Consider the following 22,095-nt stretch of genomic DNA (forward strand, 5'->3'; position numbering starts at 1 on the left):
GTATGGAAGGCTCAGGCTGCTGTCGGGGAGGGGGCGGTTTGAATGGAAGGAGGTATTTGAGCTGAATTGGGAAGGAAATGAGGGATCTTGGAGAGTGAGTGTAGTAGTGTATCGAGTGTGCAAGAAGAGTGATCTAGAACACGGTTTTTAAAGGAAGGTTGGAACCAGATTGTGAAGGGTTTTCAATGTCAAACAGAAGAATTCGTATTTCGCTCTAGAGGGAATCGGGAGCTCCCGGAGTTCGCTGAGGGGGGCAGGGACGTGCTGAGAGCCGCACTTGAGGAAATCGCTTAGGCAGCTGCGTGTGCGGCAGCCAGACTAGAGTGGGCAGGAGTGCACCCAGGGGAGACCACGCAGAAATCCAGGTGAGAGGCACCTGGAGAGGGGAGGGGCGGTGAGAATGCCAGGAAGACCCGCTGGAAACGTGCAGATGACCCACCTCGGCTCGAACGGGACCACGTGCGATGGCTAGCAGCCAGGCGATTTGCAGCTCAGGTGGCTGCACGGTCGGGGCAGCCTGGACAGTCATGGGACAGTTCGGAAAGGGAGTGGGGGGTTTTGGGGGTTGGGGGGAGATCTTGAGTTCTGCCTGGAGGGTGTTGGCTGGATGTGAGCTGCCTAGGGGACGCCGCACTTAAGATATCCCAAGTCACCCCAACTTCAGTCCTAGGGTGCTCAGATGAGCTGGAAGGTGACCTCGAGGGGCGCTCCGGTAGCGGGAAGAAAATCCTGGCCGGGTTTTCCGTTCCGCCAGGCTGCGGGGCTGAGAGTGAAGGGGAGGGGACGGGCCGTAGGCCGGCCCGGGCGCAGTCCGGCTCCGGTTCGCGCTGAGTCTGCGGAGGCTGTGGCAGCGGCTGTTCCGCACCGGGTTTTCGGAGCGGCCCCGGGCCGAGGGGCGGAGGAGCGGGGAGTGTGTGGGTGTGCACGCGCGCGCGCTTCGGAGAGAGGGCGGGAGAGGCAGGGTGTGAGGGCGGGGGCGGGGCCGGGCCGGGTGGGGCGGGGCTACGGGGGGGAAGTTGCTGAAGTTGGGTGAGCCGCCCGGGCCTCGCCGCCGCCTTCTTCTCCTCTTCCTTGTCTTTCTCCTCCGCCGCCCTGAGCGTGTCGGCGCCCGCCTCCGTCCTCGCCGCGGCTGTTCGCCGTGCATGATGGAAACACCATGGCTTCGGCGGCCCAGCTCTCCCTGAGCCAGGTAACAACGCAGGCTGCCCGGGCGCGCCCCCGCCCCGCGCGCCCCCGCGGCCCCCTCTCGGCCCAACCGTCCCGTCCCGCCCCGACCTGAGCCGAGCGCCCTCGGCTGAGCCCAACTGGCCCGCCCCGAGCCCCACCCGCCTGGAGCGGCGCGGCTCGGCCTCCCGCTGGGACCCCAGCGTCCCGGGCCGCTGCTGGGGTGGTGGGCCGGGGTCCGCCCCCCAGGCGTCCCCTTAGGGTGCGAGCGGAAACTGAGGCAGGGGAGAAGGGGGCCCGGGGCAACTCCCTTGCATGCCGACCCCCCATTTCTTCGTAAGGGCATAGAGCTGGAATGGGGCAGTCCCAGCAAACCCTCCCCGTCCCCCACGACTGTTTGTGGCGTGCCCCGCGCAAGCACACTGGAGGCGCCTAATGAGTGCACATCTTGTCCTGCCCCCTGATTTTACAGGCGAGGGAGCTGAGCCTGGCTCCTCCCCTCAGCATCTCGGGGCACCCCTTTGGGACCCCCCTCTGGAGCAGTCAGAGCCACCCCTGTACATGTGAGAGGCTCCTTGTGGGGGGGGGGGGGGGGGCAGGGGCTTCCGACCCGGAGGGCTCCCACCCAGCCTGCCTTACCTTGCGCCTAGGCTCGGCCCCTCCCACTGGCTTTGGTGCCCCTCACCCTCGCCCAGAGAGCCCCTGGTGCTGTTCCTTGCCCTCCTTCCCTTCTCGGCTTGTGACTTGTGACCAGGACCTCTCCAGAGCCCCCAGCCTTCAGCTCTGGCGCTGAAGTGACCGTCACTTTATGGGATTCGTGGGCTCCTGCTAAGGGCTGGTGCTGATACAGGCCCTGTGGCCGGGTGGCTGAGGGGTGTCATTTGGGACTACCTGTCAGGAGATGGAATGCCGAGTCCTGAGCCTGCCGGCCTCCCTCTCAGAGCTGACAGGAGACTGCAGAAGGGCTTTTGCAAGGAGCCTCCTGGACTGGGGCAGAAGCACAAGCCCAGCCTTGGTCTCTTGACCAGGGCTGCAGGTTGGCTGTGTTTGGGTAGTTGCTGAAGCATCAGAACCAGCCTGTGTGGGCCGAGCCCCTTGCAGGTTACAGGGTCTGGGTGTCGGTAAGCAGCTCTTCGAGTCGGAGTCCAAGTCCACTGTAGCCTTTAGCCCTTTCTTTCACAAATGCAGTCAGTGTCTTCAGTGCTCATTTACTAAGAGTGCTGCTGGCAGGGGGCAGCTTCTGTTTTCCAGTGGTCCTGTTGAAGAGTTGTGCTCAGGGACAGGTGGTGATGATTGCTGTGTTTGTCTGCACTTCTGCATTCTGAACCCATCCACACTCCCATCTCCTGCAGTTTTGTATGTCATAAGAAGGCCATCAGTGACAGAGACTTGGGAATCAGGTGCTGCCCGGCGGGTCCCCTTGGCTCTGCCCCTTGGTCCCGACTACCAAGGAGGGAAGGCATCCCTCAGTCTGCTTAAAGAGGAGGAGGGTGTTCCCATCACCAGAAGGCAAGCTGCAGCGGCTTTTAACGCCGTCTACTAAGTCTGGAAGGGATATTGGTCTGTGGAAGGAGACAACGTTCACCCTAAGAAACACCAGTCCTTTGAAAGACTAGCATAAATACTTCACCAGTTGTAAGGCATTTCTTTCCTCATCTATAAAATGAGGAGGCCATTAAGATCAGGACGTAGGGTCAGACAGCAGGGAAGGACCCAATGGATGTTCTCTAGTGCATCTTCTAGTTCTATGGAAGTTAAAAGACTCGTCTGTGGACTCTTGGCTAGGAAGTAGCAGAGTCAGGATTTGAACCCAGGTCCTTGCCCTCCCGATTTGGCATTCTTCATCATTTCCCAGGGCTACCTTTTGGACGGTCTGGGTTGTGCTTCGTTTCATCTTCCTGCTGGAGCTGGAGCTAGTTTTAGGTTGTTTGGATTCTGAGATGCCCAGAGAGGAGTCAGCAGACAAACCTCATGTTCATAGACTGTAGTGACGCCCCCTGGTTCATCTCACCATACAATGTATGGTACAATGTATGTACAGTGCCTGGGTAGTTTAAAGGAAGGTTTTTGCTGTGAGCTGCAGAAGCATTAGGTGTAGATAATTAGATTTAAACTCAAGGGCAGGGATGAAGTTGTGCTCATGTCTGCTCTCTGTGTGCTGCAGAGTGGCATTGAATGTAAGTATAACACATTTCTGCAGTTTCTGGTTTATAAGGTCTCAGTGTGAATCAGTCACTAGTCAGATAAGATGTTTTTGAATATTGTTGCCTGGTTTTCTAATTTTCTGCCTTGGTAGACATTTCTTTCTTTTTATTTTGGAGGGGGAAGGCAGGGCAGTTGGGCTTAAGTGACTTGCCCAAAGTCACACAACTAGTAAGTGGTAAGTGTCTGAGGCAGAATTTGAACTCAGGTCCTCCTGATTCCAGGGCTGGTGCTCTATTCACTTCTCCACTTAGCTGCCCCACCAGACATTTCTTTATGAAAAAGGATTCAGTTTGAGGGTTCTTCCTCTGGCTGTCTGCTTTCCTTCACTTTAGCCCCAGGAGGGGAAACATAGAGACTGATGGATGAGCAGACAGCATGGTGGGGTGACCTGGAGCCCCAGACAGACTCTGTGGGGTCTGTCATGCACTTGACTTTGTCTGGCATGCACTTGACTTTGTCTGGAGCTGAGCTGCCCTTCTGGGGCCCAGCTACCTTGGTGGTCTAATGAGGGAGTTAAGGCTAGAGAGCCTCTCCCTGTCACCTCTGCCTTTCATTGATTTGGTTCTGACTCAAGATCTTCCCAATCTAGACACCTTGGAAGAATCCTCAAATCAGGAGATTCCAAGTCCAGGCCTTCTCAGCCATGGATTCCTACACTTTGGCAAGACGTTGGCCTTCTTTCAACTTGAGTCTCCTCATCTGGAAAATTGTTAAACTCATCGAGTGGTTTAGGAAGTCCCTTGTAAACCGAGATGACTTGTTTCCTTCTGGTCGTCCCACTCCACGACTAACAGTGCTCCTGTAGGAAAGTACGAGACACATGCTAGGTTCCAAGGACCAGTGTGGAACAGCTGGTGCCCACCAGCCAAGGGGTGGGGAAGAGCCACCTGTCCCCAGATAACAGGGGACACAGAGAGGTCTCCTCTAGGGATCCAGAGTCGGTCTGGTGGGATTCTCGTTGTTTGTCCTTCGTTCTCAAAGAGGACCATGGCACGAGGGAGGTGATGCCATGACTAGCAAGTGAATTGGATTTAAGTGAGGCAGGGCTGTGCCAAGGCTCCAGCCTCACTTTCTCCTCCAGAGCTATGTGGGCCCAGTGGTGGGGAACAGCCCAGAGAGCTGGGGGATCAGGGACGCCTCTTGGGCTTGGAGAGAACTGCGGGAAGGTGAGGCCCCTGGACTGAATCCGTGCAAAGGCTGGAAGGGAGGGCATGGAATGTGAGAGATTGAGAAGCTTGGGCAGGCCAATGTGTTGGAGCATCTCTCGTGTGTGTGTGTGTGTGTGTGTGTGTGTCATTAGCCTGGAAAGACAGGTTGGCGCCAGGTGGCGAAGGCTTTGAAGGTCAAACTGAGGAAGACATCTTATGGAAAGTGCCTGTGTAGCTTCTGGAACAGGATCTAGGGGGAAAGTGAAGCCCTTAGAGGCCACAGTGGAGTGAGTGCTAGAGCCAGCAGCTGACCCTGAGGCCAGGAGGCTGCACAAAATGGCATCTCTCACTCCCCTCCCCCTGGTTCCTGGGCCTGTGGCATTCTCCTGCTATTTTAACAGAATGAATACAAGGAGTCGTTATAAAAATGATCAGCTAGTATTTTCCGGTAACTGCTTTCTCAGTCCTTGGATTTCCTGAGTCCGTGATTGCTTCTTTCCCCTACTCCAGTGAGGGGCTGTTTTTTTAAAGTGACTCCCAGTGCTGCCCGCCATGCTTCCCCTTAGGACCTTGCCAGCAGATCTCATCAGTCTCTGGGCACAGAAGCCTTTGTGTAAAAATCCAGGGTCACTGCAGCCACCTGGTAGGAGCTCTGTGAGGGGAGAGGCAGGGTGCCAGTAAGCATTTCTGCACCCTAGGTCCTGCAAAGAGGAGGGGAGGCACTGGGAAGGTGTGCCGGGCTCCCCTTCTGACTCCACACATCTTCCCAGTGTTGTGGCCCTCCGTGCCAGCTCCCATTCATGCAGGTGGTGAGAGTCATCCCAAAGCAGTTGCTCGCTGGTGCCCAGGTGAGGAAGGCAGACCAACCACCTGCCCATGCCAAGAAGCTCTCCCTCCTTACCTTGACCCTCTGAGGCCCCCAGACCCTTGCCAGGTTCCTGTCTGCTGCAGCCCCTGCCAGCCTGAGCCTATCTCGAGGCAGTGAGGTGGCTGGGGGCTCAGACCCTTCTTGGCTTTGAGACTCTGACCAAGTCACTTCACCTCCACTAGCCTTAGTTTCCTCTTTTGTGAAATGGGAATACAAGCGACACCCACCTCCCAAGATGATATGTATGCCGTTTTGCAGACTTTAGAGTGCTGTGTGTTGTGATGATTATGTTTTTTCCCCCCTTCAGCTGTAAGTGCTCTTCATTCCACCCCATTCTCTGAAGTTACTCTGTATCTGCCGGAGTTGATACCATGTTTCCTCCTTGTTTCTCTGTTGCTGCTCCTTCCCTTTCCCCCCACTTGGGCAGGAACTCACTCTTTTTCTCTTGTAAGTCCCTTCCCAAGTGCTTGCTGAATCAGTGGCCAATGATTCAGGTGTCCCATCAGACTCAGTGCCGTTTGGTCCAGTGGGTGCCCATCCATCCCCAGCAGCTCAGAGAGCCAGGAGGCTTTGGGCTCAGAGCCTCCTGCAAAGAGGCTGACTGCAGCCGGCTTAGGTCACCACAGCTTAGTAAATTACCCTTACTTGGATCCTGGACTTTGGATTCCAGGGAAAAGGGTGGAGTAGTAATAATGACAAAAATAGTGGAAGCCATTACATAGCACTCTCCAGTTGTAAAACACTCTAACTTCGTCCTCTTCCCCGAGCCTGGAGTTGTTATCTCCCTTTTACCTGTGGGGCTGGGAAGTTAGGTGACTTGCCTAGGGTCACACAGCTGACTGTGGGGTTTACCCTTCTTGCTCTCTCCTGGGCCCCTTAGCTGCCCACCGGCTGTCTTTGATAAAGACCTGGAGTTTCCTTGTCTCCCTGGGGCACATTCTGAAGACTTAACGGAGAACTTCCCCAGGCTTCTCAGAGTAGGTAACGCCTGCATTATCAGGCACCCTTAGGCGCCATCCTGGAGGAACCGTGTGCTTGGCTTTGGTATCTTTGAATTTAAACCCATTATTATGTGGATTCAAAAACCATCTAAATTAGGCATTTAAAAAGAAAGGAAACCCTAGCAGTGTTGTCTCACCTGCCTCTGCTTCAATGATCTAAGGTCCTTGGGATGGGTGCTGGGGCTTGGGAATGACTATCCTGTCTGCCCTCAAGGAACGCAGGACCCAGCAGGAGGGGCTATCTGTGGGACCGGGATACCTGGAGAATGAGGCTCAATAGCCAAAGAAGGGCCAGGCAGAGTTTCTTAGGAAAATGGTAGATGGGAGACTCTTTGTGTGGGGCATATCAGGAGAGCCTCGTGGAGGAAGGAGCCTCCAAAGCCAGGAAGGCATTCTGGGTGCCTTGCTTTGAGTGGCTGCTCTCGGTATTTCTGCCACAGTGAAGTGGCTGAATAGTTGTTTGCCAAGGGTGGGTTGGTCCTGCTTTTAGAAGAAAAGGGGAAGGACTCCAGAAGGCCTAGTTTTCAGAAACAGTGAATGGTTCTTAAAAGGAAAACAGAAGCTGGGCTTCATGGGGGGAAAAAGGAGCTAAAGTGGAGAAAAGCAAGCTTGACCCTTGGGCAGGAAACTGGGCAGTGGAAGAATGTTACCCAGAGAAGGAGCAGGATGAGGGTGCTGCTCTTGGAGTCAAAGAAGACACTGGATGGGGCTTCCTTGGCTGAAGAGGGCCCTGGAGGCTTGGAGGGGGAAGCAGCTGCCTGTCCTTTAAGGAATGAGATAGACCGTCCTGAGCAAGTAACATACAGTGAGAGGCCCAGCAGCAGTTAGGTGGGGGAAAGCTTTAGAGAGGCCTTGCTTCATCCCCCTGGGATCCCTTCCCCAGAAATTCACTTGTATTTATTGTGTGTGGCCTTATGTAAGAGCTGGCTAGCACTTAGGTTTAAGTTAAAGTTGGCAAAGTGCTTTAGAAATATTATCTCATTTGATCCACACAGCAGCGCTGAGATGGAGGTATTGTTATTAATCATGCTCTTTTACAGATGAGGAGACTGAGGTGCAAAGTGGTTAGGTCACTTGCCCTGGGTCACACAGTAATTGCTGAGGCTGGATTTGAATTCAGATCTTTCAGGACTCTGGGTCCTGTGCTCTCTCCACTGGCCATCTAGCTGCCTTTTCCATTGTAAATAGCAGCCCCCCAAAATGTGTAAGCTCCTTGAGGACAGAGATAGTTTGATTGATTTATTTTGTAAATGGTACTTTATTTTTTCCAATTACATGTAAAGATGCTTTTCTTTTTTGGGGGAGGGGGAGGGCAATTAGGGTTAAGTGACTTGCCCAAGATCACACGCTAGTTTTTTGGGTTTTTTTTTTTTTTTTGCTTTTTGGAGGGCAATTGGGGTTAAGTAACTTGCCCAAGGTTACACGGCTAGTTTTTTTGTGTGGGTGTTAAGTGTCTGAGGCTGGAGTGGAGCTCGGGTCCTCTTGACTCCTGACTCCGGGGCCAACGCCTTACTCACTATGCCATGTAGCTGCCCCTTCACACGCTAGTTTTTGTGTTAAGTGTCTGAGGCTGGATTTGAACTCAAGTCCTCCTGACTCCAGGGCCGCTGCTCTATTCACTGTTCCAAAAGATGCTTTTCAACATTCATTTTTTTTTAAAGATTTTGAGTTCCAGATTTTTTTCTCCTTCCTATCCCCCTTCCCCAAGACAGCCAGCAGTCTGATACAGGTTATACATGTGTAATGTGAAAGAAGAGATAGAGAAAAGCCACCAAAAAGTGAAAAGGGCGGCTCCCTTCTGCATTCAGACGCAGTAGCTCCTTCTCTGGATGTGCTTGGCATTTCTGTCATGGATCTTATGGAATCATCTGGGATCACTGTATTGCTGAGAAGAGCTAAGTCTCTCCTAGACTGCTTGGCGCAGTCTGTTGTTACTGTGCACAGTGCTCTCCTCACTCAGCATCAGGTCATGCACATCGGGTAGGAGGTGCTTCACAGTGGCCTGGTCTGGAAACAGCTGAAAAGTGGCCCAGCCCATGCAGGGGCATGGAGAGTGCCCTGGGTTCGAGGCCTTGGCTGGATGCAACCCCCGGGTGGGTAGTCTGTGTTCTTGAGCGATGAAGCGAGGACTTTTTCCCAAGTGGCTTGGAATGCTGAGCATGTGGGAGGAGGGGCCTTACTTAGTGCTAATAAGGAGCAGTTGGGCTTGTCTCCCCAGTGACCCAGGAGCCCCTTCCTTTGTTTCTCCTTGCATACTGTACGACAATAGCCAAGCCCCATAAATTGTCTGAAGACAAACACACTTGATGTAACAAGAAATCATGGTTTGGAGATCTGATTCAGATCCAATATTGTCTTTGCTGCTTATATATTTCTAAAAAATCACTACGTTTAGGGCATGTTTTCCTTGCTTGTCTCTTTCTGAGGACCTAGAAAATGTCTTCAGTGATGATGGTGATAGTAATGATGGGTAACATGTACATGGCTCTTTCAGATGAACAGAGTACTGTATGTATTTATCTCATTTGATCCTTATAATATGGGGAGAGTGTTATTATTGCCCCCATCTTACGCATGAACACACTGAGGTAAAGAGCACTTATGTGATTTGCTCAGGGTCACACAGCTAGTAATGGCTGAGGCGAAATTTGAACTCAGGTCTTTAACTCCAGGTCCAGTGCTCTCCAGTCTTGCAGGACCCTTTCAGCTCTGACAGTCTAGGATTTTCAGACCTTTACAATTTTAGTTGATTTTGTGCATGTTTACCCCAGGAAAAAAACTAGAGGCACTACAGAATCCCTAGCCAAACGTGCTTTGGATTGCCCATGAGAGTTCCTGTTTCTTTTCTGGGCTGTAGTCACAGTGGTAATAGTGGGTGTCACACACATATAGCATAGCCTCCCACACCCTCAGGGCTTCCAGCCCCTTTTTTCACACCCATCTCAGGAGGAGCAGATTGAGGCCTTGTCTGGAGCTCTGTCAGAGCTGGCATTGGAACCCAGGCCTGCTCCCTGCATTCTTAGCTTTTATATGTTGGAGCCCTCCCCTCAGTAGGTGCCTTTATTCTCTGCCTCTGGGACTGGGACGGGTCTGAGCTGAGCTCCCTCTTGTACGCCTAGGCTACTTGCCCCTTGCACCTGACTCAGCCCTTCCACAGGGCACCTGCCCACTTTCCCAGAAGTTTTTCCTAGAGATCTTTTCATCTTTAGTGAGCATTGGGGTGGCCTCTTTGTGTTACCTTTGACAAGTAAAATAACCCCTTGCTCTGGGTCTTGCTTTCTTTGTCTGTGGAATGGGTATAATAATCTCTGCCATGACTTTGCGGGGATGCCATGAGGATGTGAAAAGTGAAAGTGCTTGGTGGCAGGTCACATTGGTACATTGAGCCCTGATCCAAGTCATAGGACCTGGGTTCAGATGTTGCCTCTGCTGCTCAGTATGTGTGGCTTGGGCAGGTTAGTTGACCACCACGTGCCCTCAGTTTTGTTGGTGTGAACTCGATGATCTGTGAGATCCATTCGGCTCTAACAGGTTAGGATTCTATCTCTGATTTTAGAATGGAGAAAGGGGGGGCGTCCAGAGGCCTCCGTGACCTGTATTCAGTGTTAGTTTTGACTGATACTACAGTGCTACAGTTTTCTTCCTGAGCTTTCTGGAGGTGGGGTGGAGGGGGAGAAGAAGGGCCCTTCTCATGGGGGGGGGTGTCCTGTGTGTGAAGGACCAGTGGAGCTGGGCCAGGCCTGCTCTCAGCTGCTGAGTGCCTTAAATGACAGGACCTCCGTTCTGAGGCCTGGGTTTGACAGGCTGCCTGGAGCTTTGTATTCCCAGCTCCCTGGAGCCTCCCATCACTCTATGGGCAGCTCTATGGGGTATTGCTAGGTCCATTTTGCATATGAGAGGCAAGCCATCAGAAAGCATTTATTAAGCACTGACTGTGTACTGGGGCTGCTGGGCTAAGTGCTACATCATTAGATTTCAGGAAACTAGGGCTATATGTTCAGTATGAGAGGATGTGCCACACATGATGAATTTATGTCACACTTCCTTCTGCCATAGGAAGTAAGTTTCAGAGGTTCTAAGCTTTTATAGCAACAGAAAGTTTGAATTTACAGACCTCAGCAATCCTTTGCAAGCTTTGTTGCCTTCCTCCTTCCCCTTCCTGACTGGGCTGCTGTTCCCTGCCTTCTGGCCCCTTTTGGGCTGTCACAGTTGGATGTAGGGTCTTGGAAGCCCTGGGGGTGGGGGTCTGAACTATCTGGCATTTGAGTTTCCAGCCATTTCTAAAAAGCCTCTGCTTGCAGCCAGATCTGGAAATGACCATTTCCTTCTTGTGCTGACCCCATTTCCTCCCCTTCACTCTCTCTTCTGCCCTCAGCTTCTCCCCTCCCAGCTAACAAGGCTTTTAGCAGCATGTCCAGATTGGATAATAAAACCCTTTCTTAAGTGCCCATTAAGGAAAACCTCATCAAAGCTTAGTGACAGTAGTTCGTGTGTAATTGATATGACCCATTTGTTTATTTATTTCTTTATTGTGGTGATGAATGTTTTCAGCATCACATTAGAGAAAAGTGGTGGGTTTAGCAGTTATTATTTGCACTTGTATTTTCTTTTTTTTCTTTTTGGAGGGCAATTGGGGTTAAGTGACTTGGCCAAGGTCACATGGCTAGTTTTTGTGATAAGTGTCTGAGGCCAGATTTGAACTCAGGTCCTCCTGACTCCAGGGCCGGTGCTCTACTCACTGCGCCACCTAGCCACCCCTTGCACTTGTATTTTCTTGTCATAGAAAGTAAGGAACATCTTTAAGTTGCTGTCAAAAATTCATGAATTAGAATAAATTCCTCCTAAGTTGATTGACTTTAAGGAGCAAACTATTAAAAGTTTAAAATGGGGGCAACTAGGTGGTGCAGTGAATAAAGCACCAGCCCTGGAGTCAGGTGGACTGAACCTGAGTTCAAATACTGCCTGGACACTTAATACTTACTAGCCATGTGATCTTGGGCAAGTCATTTAACCCTAATTGCCCTGCCCTCCAAAAAGAAAAAAAAAACAGAAAAAAGTTTAAAATGGAAAAAAAGAAGACATGCTTCTGGGGTGAGCTAACATTTATTTATTAATGCAGTAGGCCATTTTTTATAGGCGTAATGTTAATGTGATTTAAGATCTTCCTGTGCTCCCCCCCTCCCATAGGCCTTATATAGAGCCCATTAAGGGAAGCTTGCTTAGGGGAGACTTGCTTGTAGGAAGGCTTTCACACCTTTTGCTAATTTCTGATTAGGCACTGAATCAGGAGGGTTGTGATGCCATCTGGCTCTGAGAAGGGTATATGTACTCTGAGTTGGTATTTTGCTTTGGGGGCTGGCTTTTGAGAAGGACCTTGTGATTGCCTGGTCTAGACTCTGAGTGACCCATATGTTCAGAGCTCCCCAACTTCTCAGATGTAAATACTCTCTCAATCCAGGGATGTATGTAAAGTGTATAGTTGATTCAGACAGTTAGAGTCCTGCCTGTTGGTCTTTTATTTCTCTGCTTGTATTTTCTCTGAAGTTCAGGGTGCTGACTTTTCCCTTGAACTGGTGAGTGTAATTAACTAGTAGGCTATACAGATTATGCAACTGAGTGACCATTGATAGAGAATGTACCATACTGGTCCAAATCTAGGTATCTTGCCCTAAGGAAAATGAAAATTCCTGCTCAGATTCACTCTTTTAGACTAAATTGGCAGTTTGTATTTATATCTCTTTCCATTCAAATAAAGATTCCTCATGAATTTTTCTCTTCATTATTTTCCTCATCTTTGCCACACTTTCTAGTGATCATAAGAAAAAGGACTACAAAGCATGTGTTTCTAAATCATTGATTTTATTGAAGCCCACTTTAGGGGAAAGGTGGCCTGAGAGTCTGTTCATTTGGGCTGTTTTATCATGTTTTTCTTCAGTGATTCTCCTGTGCCCTCACTGGTGCACTTCTGCCTCAGGGTATTTGGGGTGGTGGGAAGGAATAGCAGCTCTTTCCTGGGTCAGAGTCCCTCTGATCCTTTTTGGCATAGAAAATCGAGGCCGTCTCTCACAGCAAGCTCCTTCATCTCCCATATTTCATATTTTAAAGCCTCCTCTGCTTCCTCATATATCCTCTCCTCCCTTCTTCCAGTCTCTGAGCAGAAGAGTGTTCCTAATGGCCAGGCCTGCCCATCTCCTGTGGCCTCTGATCTCTTTCCCTCCTGTTTCTTCTGGGAGCTTTTTCCTTTCCAGTAGTCCTGCAATCTCATTTATAACTTCTGTGAATCTTATAGATCCTTCCCTAGTGCCTACAAACATACCCAGACTTCATTAATTAAAAAAAGTCTCATTGGTTGCTTCTGTTTTTATATCACCTGCATTTCTTACTATACCCCTTCCTCACCTGTTCCCAGAGAGCTAACTTTATAATTAAGAATACAACATTTTTTTAAAAAGAGAGAAAAAGCTCAGTAAAACTAAGCGCCCTTCTCCAGTCAGAAGAGTCTGATGGCACATGCAGCGTTCTACGCCCTTGGACCCTGGTTTCTCAGGAAGTGGGGGAGATGGCTTTTTAGAGCTCCTTTCTGGGGCCAGGTTGGTGGTTATAATTTTGTAGCATTTGGTTTGGATTGTTTTGTTGCTGTTACTCATCAGTGTACTCTCCTCTCCCCACTGATCCTGTTTTTGTCTTGGGTTCACTTTGTGTCTGTTCAGATAAGTTTTCTCATACTTCTCTGTATTTATCATAGCCACCAACTGAAGCACAGTAATATTCTACTCTACTGATGTACGTCTGTTAGTTTAGCCATATCCACTTTATTTCCAGGTCTTTGCTACCATAGAAAGTGCTGCTATCAATACTAAGGTGTATATATCTGAGACTGAACTTTTTATCATTGATTTCCTTGGAGTATGGGCTTAGCAGAACCTTTTGGAGTCTTTTTTTTTTTAATTTTATTTTTCAATTCCAAATTTTCACCCTTCCTCTATCATTTCCCCACCTATTGAGAAGGCAAGAAATGTGTAGTCTCATTGTTTTTTTAAAAAAGAAATCTTCACTTGGTCCTGTGGTTATGTCTCTTCTTTTCATAGTCAGACTCAGAGAAAGTTGTCTCTAGGTGCTCCCTCTGCTTCCTCATCAGTCATTTCCATCTAAACCTCCTGCAGTCTGGCTTCAGCCCCTCCCACACACCAGAAATGCTACTTTCCTGCTTTACCCAGGGGTCTCTTCACTGCCAAATCCAGTCACTTGTTCTCAGGTCTCCTCGTACTGGACGTCTCTGATGCTCTTGATGCCACTGATCTCTCTTCCCTTCTCCTGGGCCTTCCATGACACTTCAGCCTTTGACTGATCCTTCTTGGGCTTACTTGCTGTTGTTCCTTGGCTTGGGCATTCCCCAAGTCTGCTGGTCTCCTCCTGTATCCTCTCTACTCTTTCTCTTAGTGATCTCACCTTTACCCGGTTGATTCTCAAAGCTGGAATTCAAGCCTGATCTCTCTCCTGATGCTCAAGGCTTATACTACCAGCTCCCTGTTGGACATCTGTTCCCACCCGGTTCTTCAGACAGGGCCAGTTCCCTGCTTTCTGTGAAGGACACCTTCATGCTCATGGTCATTGAGGCCCAGAACCTCAGTGGCATGCTTGACTTTTTAATTAGGCAGCCATTGGTAAGCACCTAGGCATAGGAAAAAGGAAGACAAAATCGGTCTAGCCCTTCAAGAACTCACATTTCCCCCTGGGAGATATAACATGTACACAGAGATCTCAATACAAAATACAAAGTAGACAATATTTTTGGGGGAAGCACAGTAACAGCTGGGAGCTTCAGGCTAGACTTTTTATAGAAGGTGGTCCTTGAGTTGAACCTGTAACAAAGCTCTCTGAGGCAGAAGTGAGCATGGAAACCATTCTAGGCATGGGGTACTGCTTGGGCAAAGGCATGGAGGCGGGAGATACATAACATGGTGTACAGTCAACAGCAAGTGGACCATTTTGGCTAGAGTATTGGGGGGCAGAATGATGTGATATCTGTCTGCAAAGATAGACCGGAGCCTCTGTAGGATTTTCAGTGCCAAACTGAGGAGTATGTTTTTTATCCTAGAGTCACTAGGAAGCCATGGGAGCTTCTTGAGCAGGAAAGTGACATGATCAGAGCTGGGCTTTAGGAAGATCACTTGGACAGCTGTGGAGGCTGTGGGACCAATGAGGAGGCTATGAAAATAGACCAGGTGTGAGACTGGAGGTGATGGGGCCATAGGGTGGTTGTGAAATTAGATTCCACCCAATTGAGTAAGGGAGACTGAAGAGTGAAGAAGGGCTCTGAGGTGGGGAGCCTGGGTGGTTGGAAGGGTGCCAATGCCCTTGGCAGTCATGGCGGAGGTTGAAGAGTGGGGTGGGATTTAAGGGAAAAGCAGAAGGTTGAGTTTTGGTCAGGGCTGGAGGCGTAGGATTGCCCGCAGCTCTGGAAAAGAGAGCAGGGCTGCATCCAGATAGAGCATGGAGAGATGAGTCACCCAGAGGCTCTGAGAGAAAAAAACAGGCCCAGGACAGAGCCCTGGGGACTCGGTGTGATCCAGCAACTGGAAAGGGAGGAAAGAGGATTTAGCCAGCCTCCCATGGGGCTTCTTCCTTCCATCCTCCTTCTTCCATGCAGCAGCCAAAGTTACTTTCCTAGGACGTAGGTCTCACCATCTCACTTTGCTATTAAACCATTTGGAAGGTCCCTTGAGTGGGGCTTTTGCAGCCCTCCCCAGCCCTGTGCTCAGAATGCTGTCCCTCCTTCCTCTGACTTCTCAGGGCCCAGCTCCCTTCAGGGCTGGGCTCATGGCCACCTCCCGTACGTAGGAGGCCTCCCTTGCTGTCCCCACGCATTGGTGGTCTCCCTGCTTCCCTTCCCCTTCCCCCTCATGACTTGGCTTTTATTTTGCTTATTTTTTTACAATGACTTCTCTGTGTACATTGTATTTTACTCCCTTAGAATATAAGCGTGACGGCAGCGATGATATTTTTGTCTTTGTACCCCATGCCTGGTGCACATGAGATGCTGTGTTGAATGAATTCTCTTAGATCCTTCAGTTGACCTTCTCTCAAGGATGGTGGAGGGGGCAGCCCTGGCTTGGTTTTCTTGGTTTCTGTTTTGGGGCTGGATATAGGGACCCTCCTAGCAATGCTGATGTGTACACCTGCTCTGCCCATTCTGGGGCCCCTGAGAGGCTAAATGGCACAGTGGGCCCCTGGTCATAGCCAATACAATGATTTTTTTAAGCTGAAATTTTTTAAAAATCAAACCACTAGGAAAATCTGATGTCCTCACATCTGTTGTGTTAAGTAAGCAGTTGGTATGAACAGGACCCATGACAGAGAGCTCCAGCAGACCATGGTGACCCCTTCTGTCCTCTGGCAGGTCCCCTGTGACCTGCCCAGTCCAGAGAAAGTGGAGATTGCCCTCTTCCCCTTCCCTCTTCTCTGAGGGATCCTTCAACAAGCCATTTCTCTTGAAGGGGGCAATGAGCAGTGCCAGGGACAGGCATTAATTACAACCCATTTCGTTATGGGGAAAATGGACTTTCCCCAACTCCAGTCATCCACTGCCCCCTTAATTAGGGAAGAGGCTTTGGACTGTTCTGCAACCTCCAGAGGGGCCTTCTCTGGCCATCACTACCAAGCCTTGTGTGTTAAAGCTTCTAGAAACCTGTGGTATTGCCCCTGCAGGGGCAGCCTCCCAGTGAGAAGGGGACTCTGCCTTCCTTCTTACTGGTAGACTGCCTGCTGGAAGGTTTCCTCTGGAGCCTGGTGCCAGGCCGAAGTGGGCCCAAGTGCCACCCTGGTCAAAGGAAACCTCACCAGGCAAATTCGAATAGCCTCTCTCCCCAGGCTTCCCTTGTCATCACTGGCCCTGAGTACAGAGGGGGAAGAACCCTACGGAACTGGGGTTCTTTTTCAAAGGAGGGCAATGGCCTCATTGCTGCTTTGTGATCTGTGGGAAATGACTCAGTCTGTTCCTGGGGGACATGAAGTTGGCACCAAACCCCAGTAGCCTGGCAGCCTCAGGAACCAGGGCTGAGCCAAGCAGGCAGAGGGAAGAAGCTGTTAGTGGTTATGACCTGAGGGGCAGTCCAGCCCCAGGAGTGCAAGGAACAGCACCCCTGTTCCTCCTGCTGCCTCCAGCTCAGAGCTAAGCACCCACAGGGGAATTTTGCCACCTACCACTAGCTTCCATTCCCTTCTCAAACTTTCTCTCAAGGCAAAAACATTTCCATGTTCTGGGTCAATACTCCTGATGGAGGCTTGTATTTTCAGTTGTGACAAGTATCATAGGATCATAAATTCAGAGCCAGAAAGGATTTTAAAAACTATTGAGTAAGCCCAACCTCCTTATTTTATAGATGAGAAAACTGAGGCCCAGAGAGGTTAGGTGACTTGCCCCAAGGATCAGAAGAGCCAGGATTTGAATGCTGGTCTTTGGACTCCCAAGCCAAGGATTCTTTGTCCTGCTGTACCATTTCTTCTCATCTCATTGGGCATGGTGGTGATGAGGCCTGTTGGGTCATCTCCATGCTTGGTCACCCAGGACTCCTTGCTTGTTCCCCACCTTTAACAAGTCTTTGGCTTTGTCAGTGCTGTGACTGGTACATTGTGGCAGGCAGTCCCGGTCACAAGGCCTGGGCCTGGGCCTGGGCCAAGGCCGCATGACCTTGCTGTGTGCTCAGCCTTGGGTGTCCTCCGCCGCTGGCCCTGCACAGGAGCACAGTATCCTGACCTTTCTCACTGCCATGTCCATTGTCTCCTGTGCTCCCAGCTGCTTTTGTGGGGCCTCCAGCTAACTTGTCTCAAAATAAAATTGATCCCAACTCACTTTCATTTAAAATAAATGTTCACCCTCTATGACTTTCAGGAGATCTTTGTGTCTCACACACTTCCCAAACATGGAGTCATTGTTCTATTTTTCCAGCACTTTCTTTCCAGTATCCTTGCATCCATGTCTCACTTCTCTTGGTATCTGTGTTTGGCTGTTGAACAAACATTCTGGTGTCACATCAAAGATCTTCATGTCATCTTTCAGCATCCTGGGTGTTTGATCACATTTCCTCAGCACTCTGGCAGATGCTTGTCCTGCCTGCCACCTCATCCAGGATGGTGGTGATCATGGGTCCTGTAATTCTTGCCAGTGTATATAGGGATTGCTGTGATTGAAAGGCCTGGCACCAGCTTGTCTACGTTTCAGGGGATTACCTTCACCAAGGATGGTGAGGCTCATTGGCAATTGGCTTGTCCTTTGGTGGTGACTCGTTTGGCCGTAGGGACTCGTGGGACAAATGTACAGAATAGACATTGAAGGGTGGTGGGAAAAGGAGGTAGAGAGATTTAAGGATGACAGTTTTTACTTGGTCTGTGCATTCTAAATAGGAGATCCTTGTGCTTTGTCCAATGAGTGACCATTCTAATGGAGGCACTGGATGCTCCCCATCTTGACACGTTCTTACTGGGAGCAAAACCAGACAGAGACAAAAGGAAGTTGCTGCTCCATGGAAGGATAGCCCCATAGGGAGCTGATTTTATTGTGTGTTTGTAGACAACAGGAAACTTCACTTTTTCCCCACTTTAGTCATGTTGTATAGAAGAATTAGAATGCATGGGAGGAACCATGAGAAAGAAAAAAACAAAACAAAGAAAATAGTTTGCTTTGCTCTGCATTCAGGCTCCATAGTTCTTTCTTGCATGTGGATGTCATTTTCTATCATGAGTCTTTTGTAATTGTTTTAGGACCTTGCATTGCTGAGAAGAGCACATGTTACTGTTTATAGTGCTCTCCTGGTTCTGCTCACTTCACTCGGCATCAGTTCATATAAGTCTTTAGGAGACTTCATTTTGTGGGGCCTTTGGTCATCTTGTATTGTAGCACTCATGAAATATGTTTACAAGAGGATACTATGAAAAAAAATGCCAGCCCCCTTCATTTCATTGCCAAGATAGAAGACTGTGGGTATAGACAAGTCTGCTGTCTGCCCTGCTCCCCCCATGCCAACTCTCACCATAAAACTGGTGCTAAACTGAACCCAGCTATGAGCTGTGCCAGCTCAGGGGTTCTGGGTCGATGACACCTGCTTGCTTAAGGGTTTTGTTTTTGACAGTTGAGAGAGCTATGAAATACTGCTGTACACACCGAAAATTTTGAGTGGTCTGGGTGAAGGGCAGCATGCTATAGTTGCCCCCTCCTCGACCCTCTGCTTCCTTCCTCTCCTTCCTCTGCCTCTGTGGCAGATGCAGAGTGCCCAGAATGGGATGGCCCTGGATGCTTCAGTCCTCAGGATGGAGGGAGGCTATTTGGCTCCTGAAAGGCCCAGCCAAGGGGGAGCTGGGGTCTGAATGCATTGCTGCCCTAGCCTGGCTGGTTGCCAAGGTGAGCAGAAGCAGAGGGTGTAGCTGATCTGAATTTGTTTCCTTTTTAACCTAAAAGATTAATTCTTTTAGTCTCATACCAGCCAAGTGGGCTTTAAAATGCCATGAGCAGTGCCTTCTTGCATTCTAAGCCCCAGCCAGGCCCAGAGCAGTGATTAGAAGCAAGGGCCTTGGCTCCATTTCCCCATCTGTAGATGGCTCCCTCCCCTCCCAGCTCTGGGATTAAACAGAGACCCTGCTCTTAGGCGCTCTGAGCTCTCTACCTCCTGGCCCCATTGTCCCTCCTTTCTCACCTGCTCACACATTCTGCCCCTGCACTCATTGGTTCACATATGTTACCCCTAGAATAATGCCTTGTACCTGGTACCTCAATAATACCTTAGGCCCCTACTAAGTGCTGCTTCTGAGGGTTGGTCGGAGGCTCTAATGAGAGAATCAGTGGAACGCATCTGATTGCAGGGACACTCTTTCATGTTCTAGGTGCCATATCCTGGGCTTGATTTCTTAACTTAATCTAAAATTAAGTTGGTAATTATCAGTGGTTTCTGGAGAAGTAACTTTTTTTTTAAAATCAATTGGGGTTAAGTAACTTGCTCAAGGTTACACGGCCAGTTATTATTTCTGGGTGTGGTGCTGAGTATCTGAGCCCGGATTTGATCCAGGTCATCCCGACACTGGAGCCAGTGCTCTTACTCGCTGAGCCACCTGGCCGCCCCTAAGCAATTGGGGTTAAGTAACTTGCTCAAGGTTACACGGCTAGGTGTTTCTGGGTGGGTGCTAAGTGTCTGAGCCCGGGATTCGATCTCCAGGTCTTCTCAACACTGGAGCCGGTGCTCTTACTCGCTGTGCTACCTGGCCGCCCCAAGTAACTTTTTTTTAACCCTTCCCTCTTTTCCTTTTGTCCTGTTCCCCCACTTCCCATCCCTTGCTTTGAGCAACCTGTTTTTTGTTTTTGTTTTTTTGCTTTTTGGAGGGGGAAGGCAGGACAATTGGGGTTAAGTGACTTGCCCAAGGTCACAAGGCTAGTTTTGTGTTAAGTGTCTGAGGCTGGATTTGAACTCAGGTCTTCCTGACTCCAGGGATGGTGCTCTATTCACTGCGTTACCTGTCTGCCCCAGAATCTGTTTTTCTTTGCAAAATAAAAATGCCCTTCATTTCTCCCTGTTTGTGATATTTGAGAAGTGGCTGATTGAACTCCACCCTGGTGTCAGGGGGTCTTCTGATGGCCCAGGTCCCCTAGCAGGAGCACTGGCCCTTCTCAGTGGGGCTGGCTGAATTTGTGACTCTTCATGGTGGAGCAGCAGTGGAGAGCTCATGCGGGCATTGATGGGTGCCCAGGCAGTTAGGAAAGGACCAGAGACAATTGGGCCAAGCTCATCCTGTCCACATGGGGACGGCAGAGGGGCTTGTTAGCTAAAATAAACAATTGTGTTTCTGTGGAAGTATTGATTCACTTTACTGATGGCCACTAGATAAATTTATAAAAATATATCAATGGGAGCAGCTAGATGGAGCAGTGGATAGCCCTGGAGTCAGGAGGACCTGAGTTCAAATCTGGCCTCAGACACAACACAAAAAACTAGCCGTGTGACCTTGGGCAAGTCACTGAACTGCAATTGCCCTGCCTTCCCCCCCTAAAAAGCAAAATCTCAACACATATAGATGAGGCCAGTCTAAAATTTCTCTGGAAGCAATCGTAAAAAATATACATGGAAATGTGATGCCTTTAAAAGCAGTTGCTTTGCACCACTGATCCTTTCTGATTCTTCTGTAGCCTTAGACATGGTTGATCACCTCGTGGGTGCCTTCTCCTTCTGGGCTCTTTCTTGGTTCTCCTTTGCTAGGTTTTCATCAGTGTCATGGCCACATTCCGTGGGTGTCCTCCACATCTCTTTCCTGGGCTCTCTTCTCTTTTTAGTCTCATTGGATGATTTTATTAGGTCCCTTTGGTTCTCCTCTTGATGCAGAAATCATTTCTCCCCATTAGAATCTGAGCTTCTTGCTAGTGAGGTATGCCCTGCTTTTCTCATTGTAGTCCTCACACTTAATATAGTTCTTTATGCATAAGTGCTTCATTCCTTCATTCACTGATGCATTCATTCATCTGTCTGCTAGCCATCATGCCTTATCTCTCTCCTGAGCTCTGCTCCCACATCACCAGCTGCCCTTTGGACATCTTGGACTGGATGTCTTGTAGACACAGTGTGTCCACAGCATTCTCCTTCCACTGCCAAGGCCTCTATCTTCTCAACTTCCCAGCTTTTGAAGGAACCACCATCCTCTTACCCCAGGCCATCCTCAATTCTTCAGGCTCCCTCATGCCAGATCTTGTCATTTCTACCCTCTTGCCTTACACAGTCACCCCCCTGTACAGACCCTCATTGCCGCTCCCCTGGACAATGGCCTTCTCCTCCCCCCATCTCTAAATTCTCCCTATGCCAGTCCATCCCGCGCTGAGCTGCTGAAGTGAGTTCTCTGCAGCATAGATCTGACCATGTCAGGCCCATAATCTTCACTGCCTCCCTTTCATCTCCAGAAGCAGATATAAAAATCGTCTCTTCGTCATTTGGAGCCCATGGCAATCTGGCCCTTTCCTACATTTCCAATCTCCTGACATTGACTCTGTGATTCGCCTGAATCAGCCTCTCACTGTTCCTTGCACAGAGTACTCCATTTTCTGAGTCGATGGGGCCTTTGTCTTGGCAGGCCACCCCCATGCCTGGATGACTCTCCTGGCCTTTGCCTCTTAGGTTCCCTGCTTTCCTTCAGCATCTGCAAGAGGCATGTCCTTGTGCCTTCCATCTATGGAGTGTGTCTTCATGTCCCATTATTGGCACATTGCCTCCCTCTCTCAGAATCTACCCTCCTTGAAGGCAGTGACAGGTTTGGTTTGGGGGGAGTATCTCTGTCTGTGCCTAGTACATAGGAAGTGCTTGTTGACTGATGGAATAGCATATTCTAGCCTAGCAGGTGGTGTCTCTTCAGTTCGTCTGCTGCCTCTTTGGAGTGGGGGGGCGTCCCTGTGTTCGGGAAGGCTGTACCTCCAGGCCCAGGCTCTCGCCCCTTTGCATGCACACACACTCTGGAGAGAGCTCTGGAGAGACAAAATTATAGTGACCCTGCCCTGGGTCTGTGTTCAGGTCCCCTGGAAAGGGGAGGAACTGAGGGGCCCAATGAGTCTAGTCCTATCCTCAGGCAGACTGACATCTCTTGAGGCCACAGAGTTCTGTGAGAGAGCAGAGATTCGAACCCTGGTCTTGTGCTTCTTGGTCCTGGGCTTTTCCAAATGAGGACACAGAAGAAAGTGCTGCCA

The 22,095-nt window shown here is 49.9% G+C and overlaps 1 protein-coding gene across 2 annotated transcripts in view; it reads left to right on the forward strand.

Annotated features, from left to right (window-relative positions):
- Window positions 1–990: 990 nt before the first annotated feature.
- LOC138164991 (epidermal growth factor receptor substrate 15-like) overlaps window positions 991–22,095 on the forward strand; it is a 127,606-nt gene continuing 106,501 nt past the window's right edge. For both annotated transcript variants that reach the window (XM_069093023.1, XM_069093024.1), the window contains exon 1: window positions 991–1,189. In XM_069093023.1, the coding sequence (XP_068949124.1) occupies window positions 1,157–1,189 (33 nt within the window). In that variant the 5' untranslated portion in view covers window positions 991–1,156. The remainder of the gene's footprint in view (window positions 1,190–22,095) is intronic.

Source organism: Petaurus breviceps, unplaced genomic scaffold (assembly GCF_028583685.1).
Source record: "Petaurus breviceps papuanus isolate PSGF00001 unplaced genomic scaffold, PetGlider_PUasm1.0 207, whole genome shotgun sequence".
Taxonomy (NCBI): domain Eukaryota; kingdom Metazoa; phylum Chordata; class Mammalia; order Diprotodontia; family Petauridae; genus Petaurus; species Petaurus breviceps.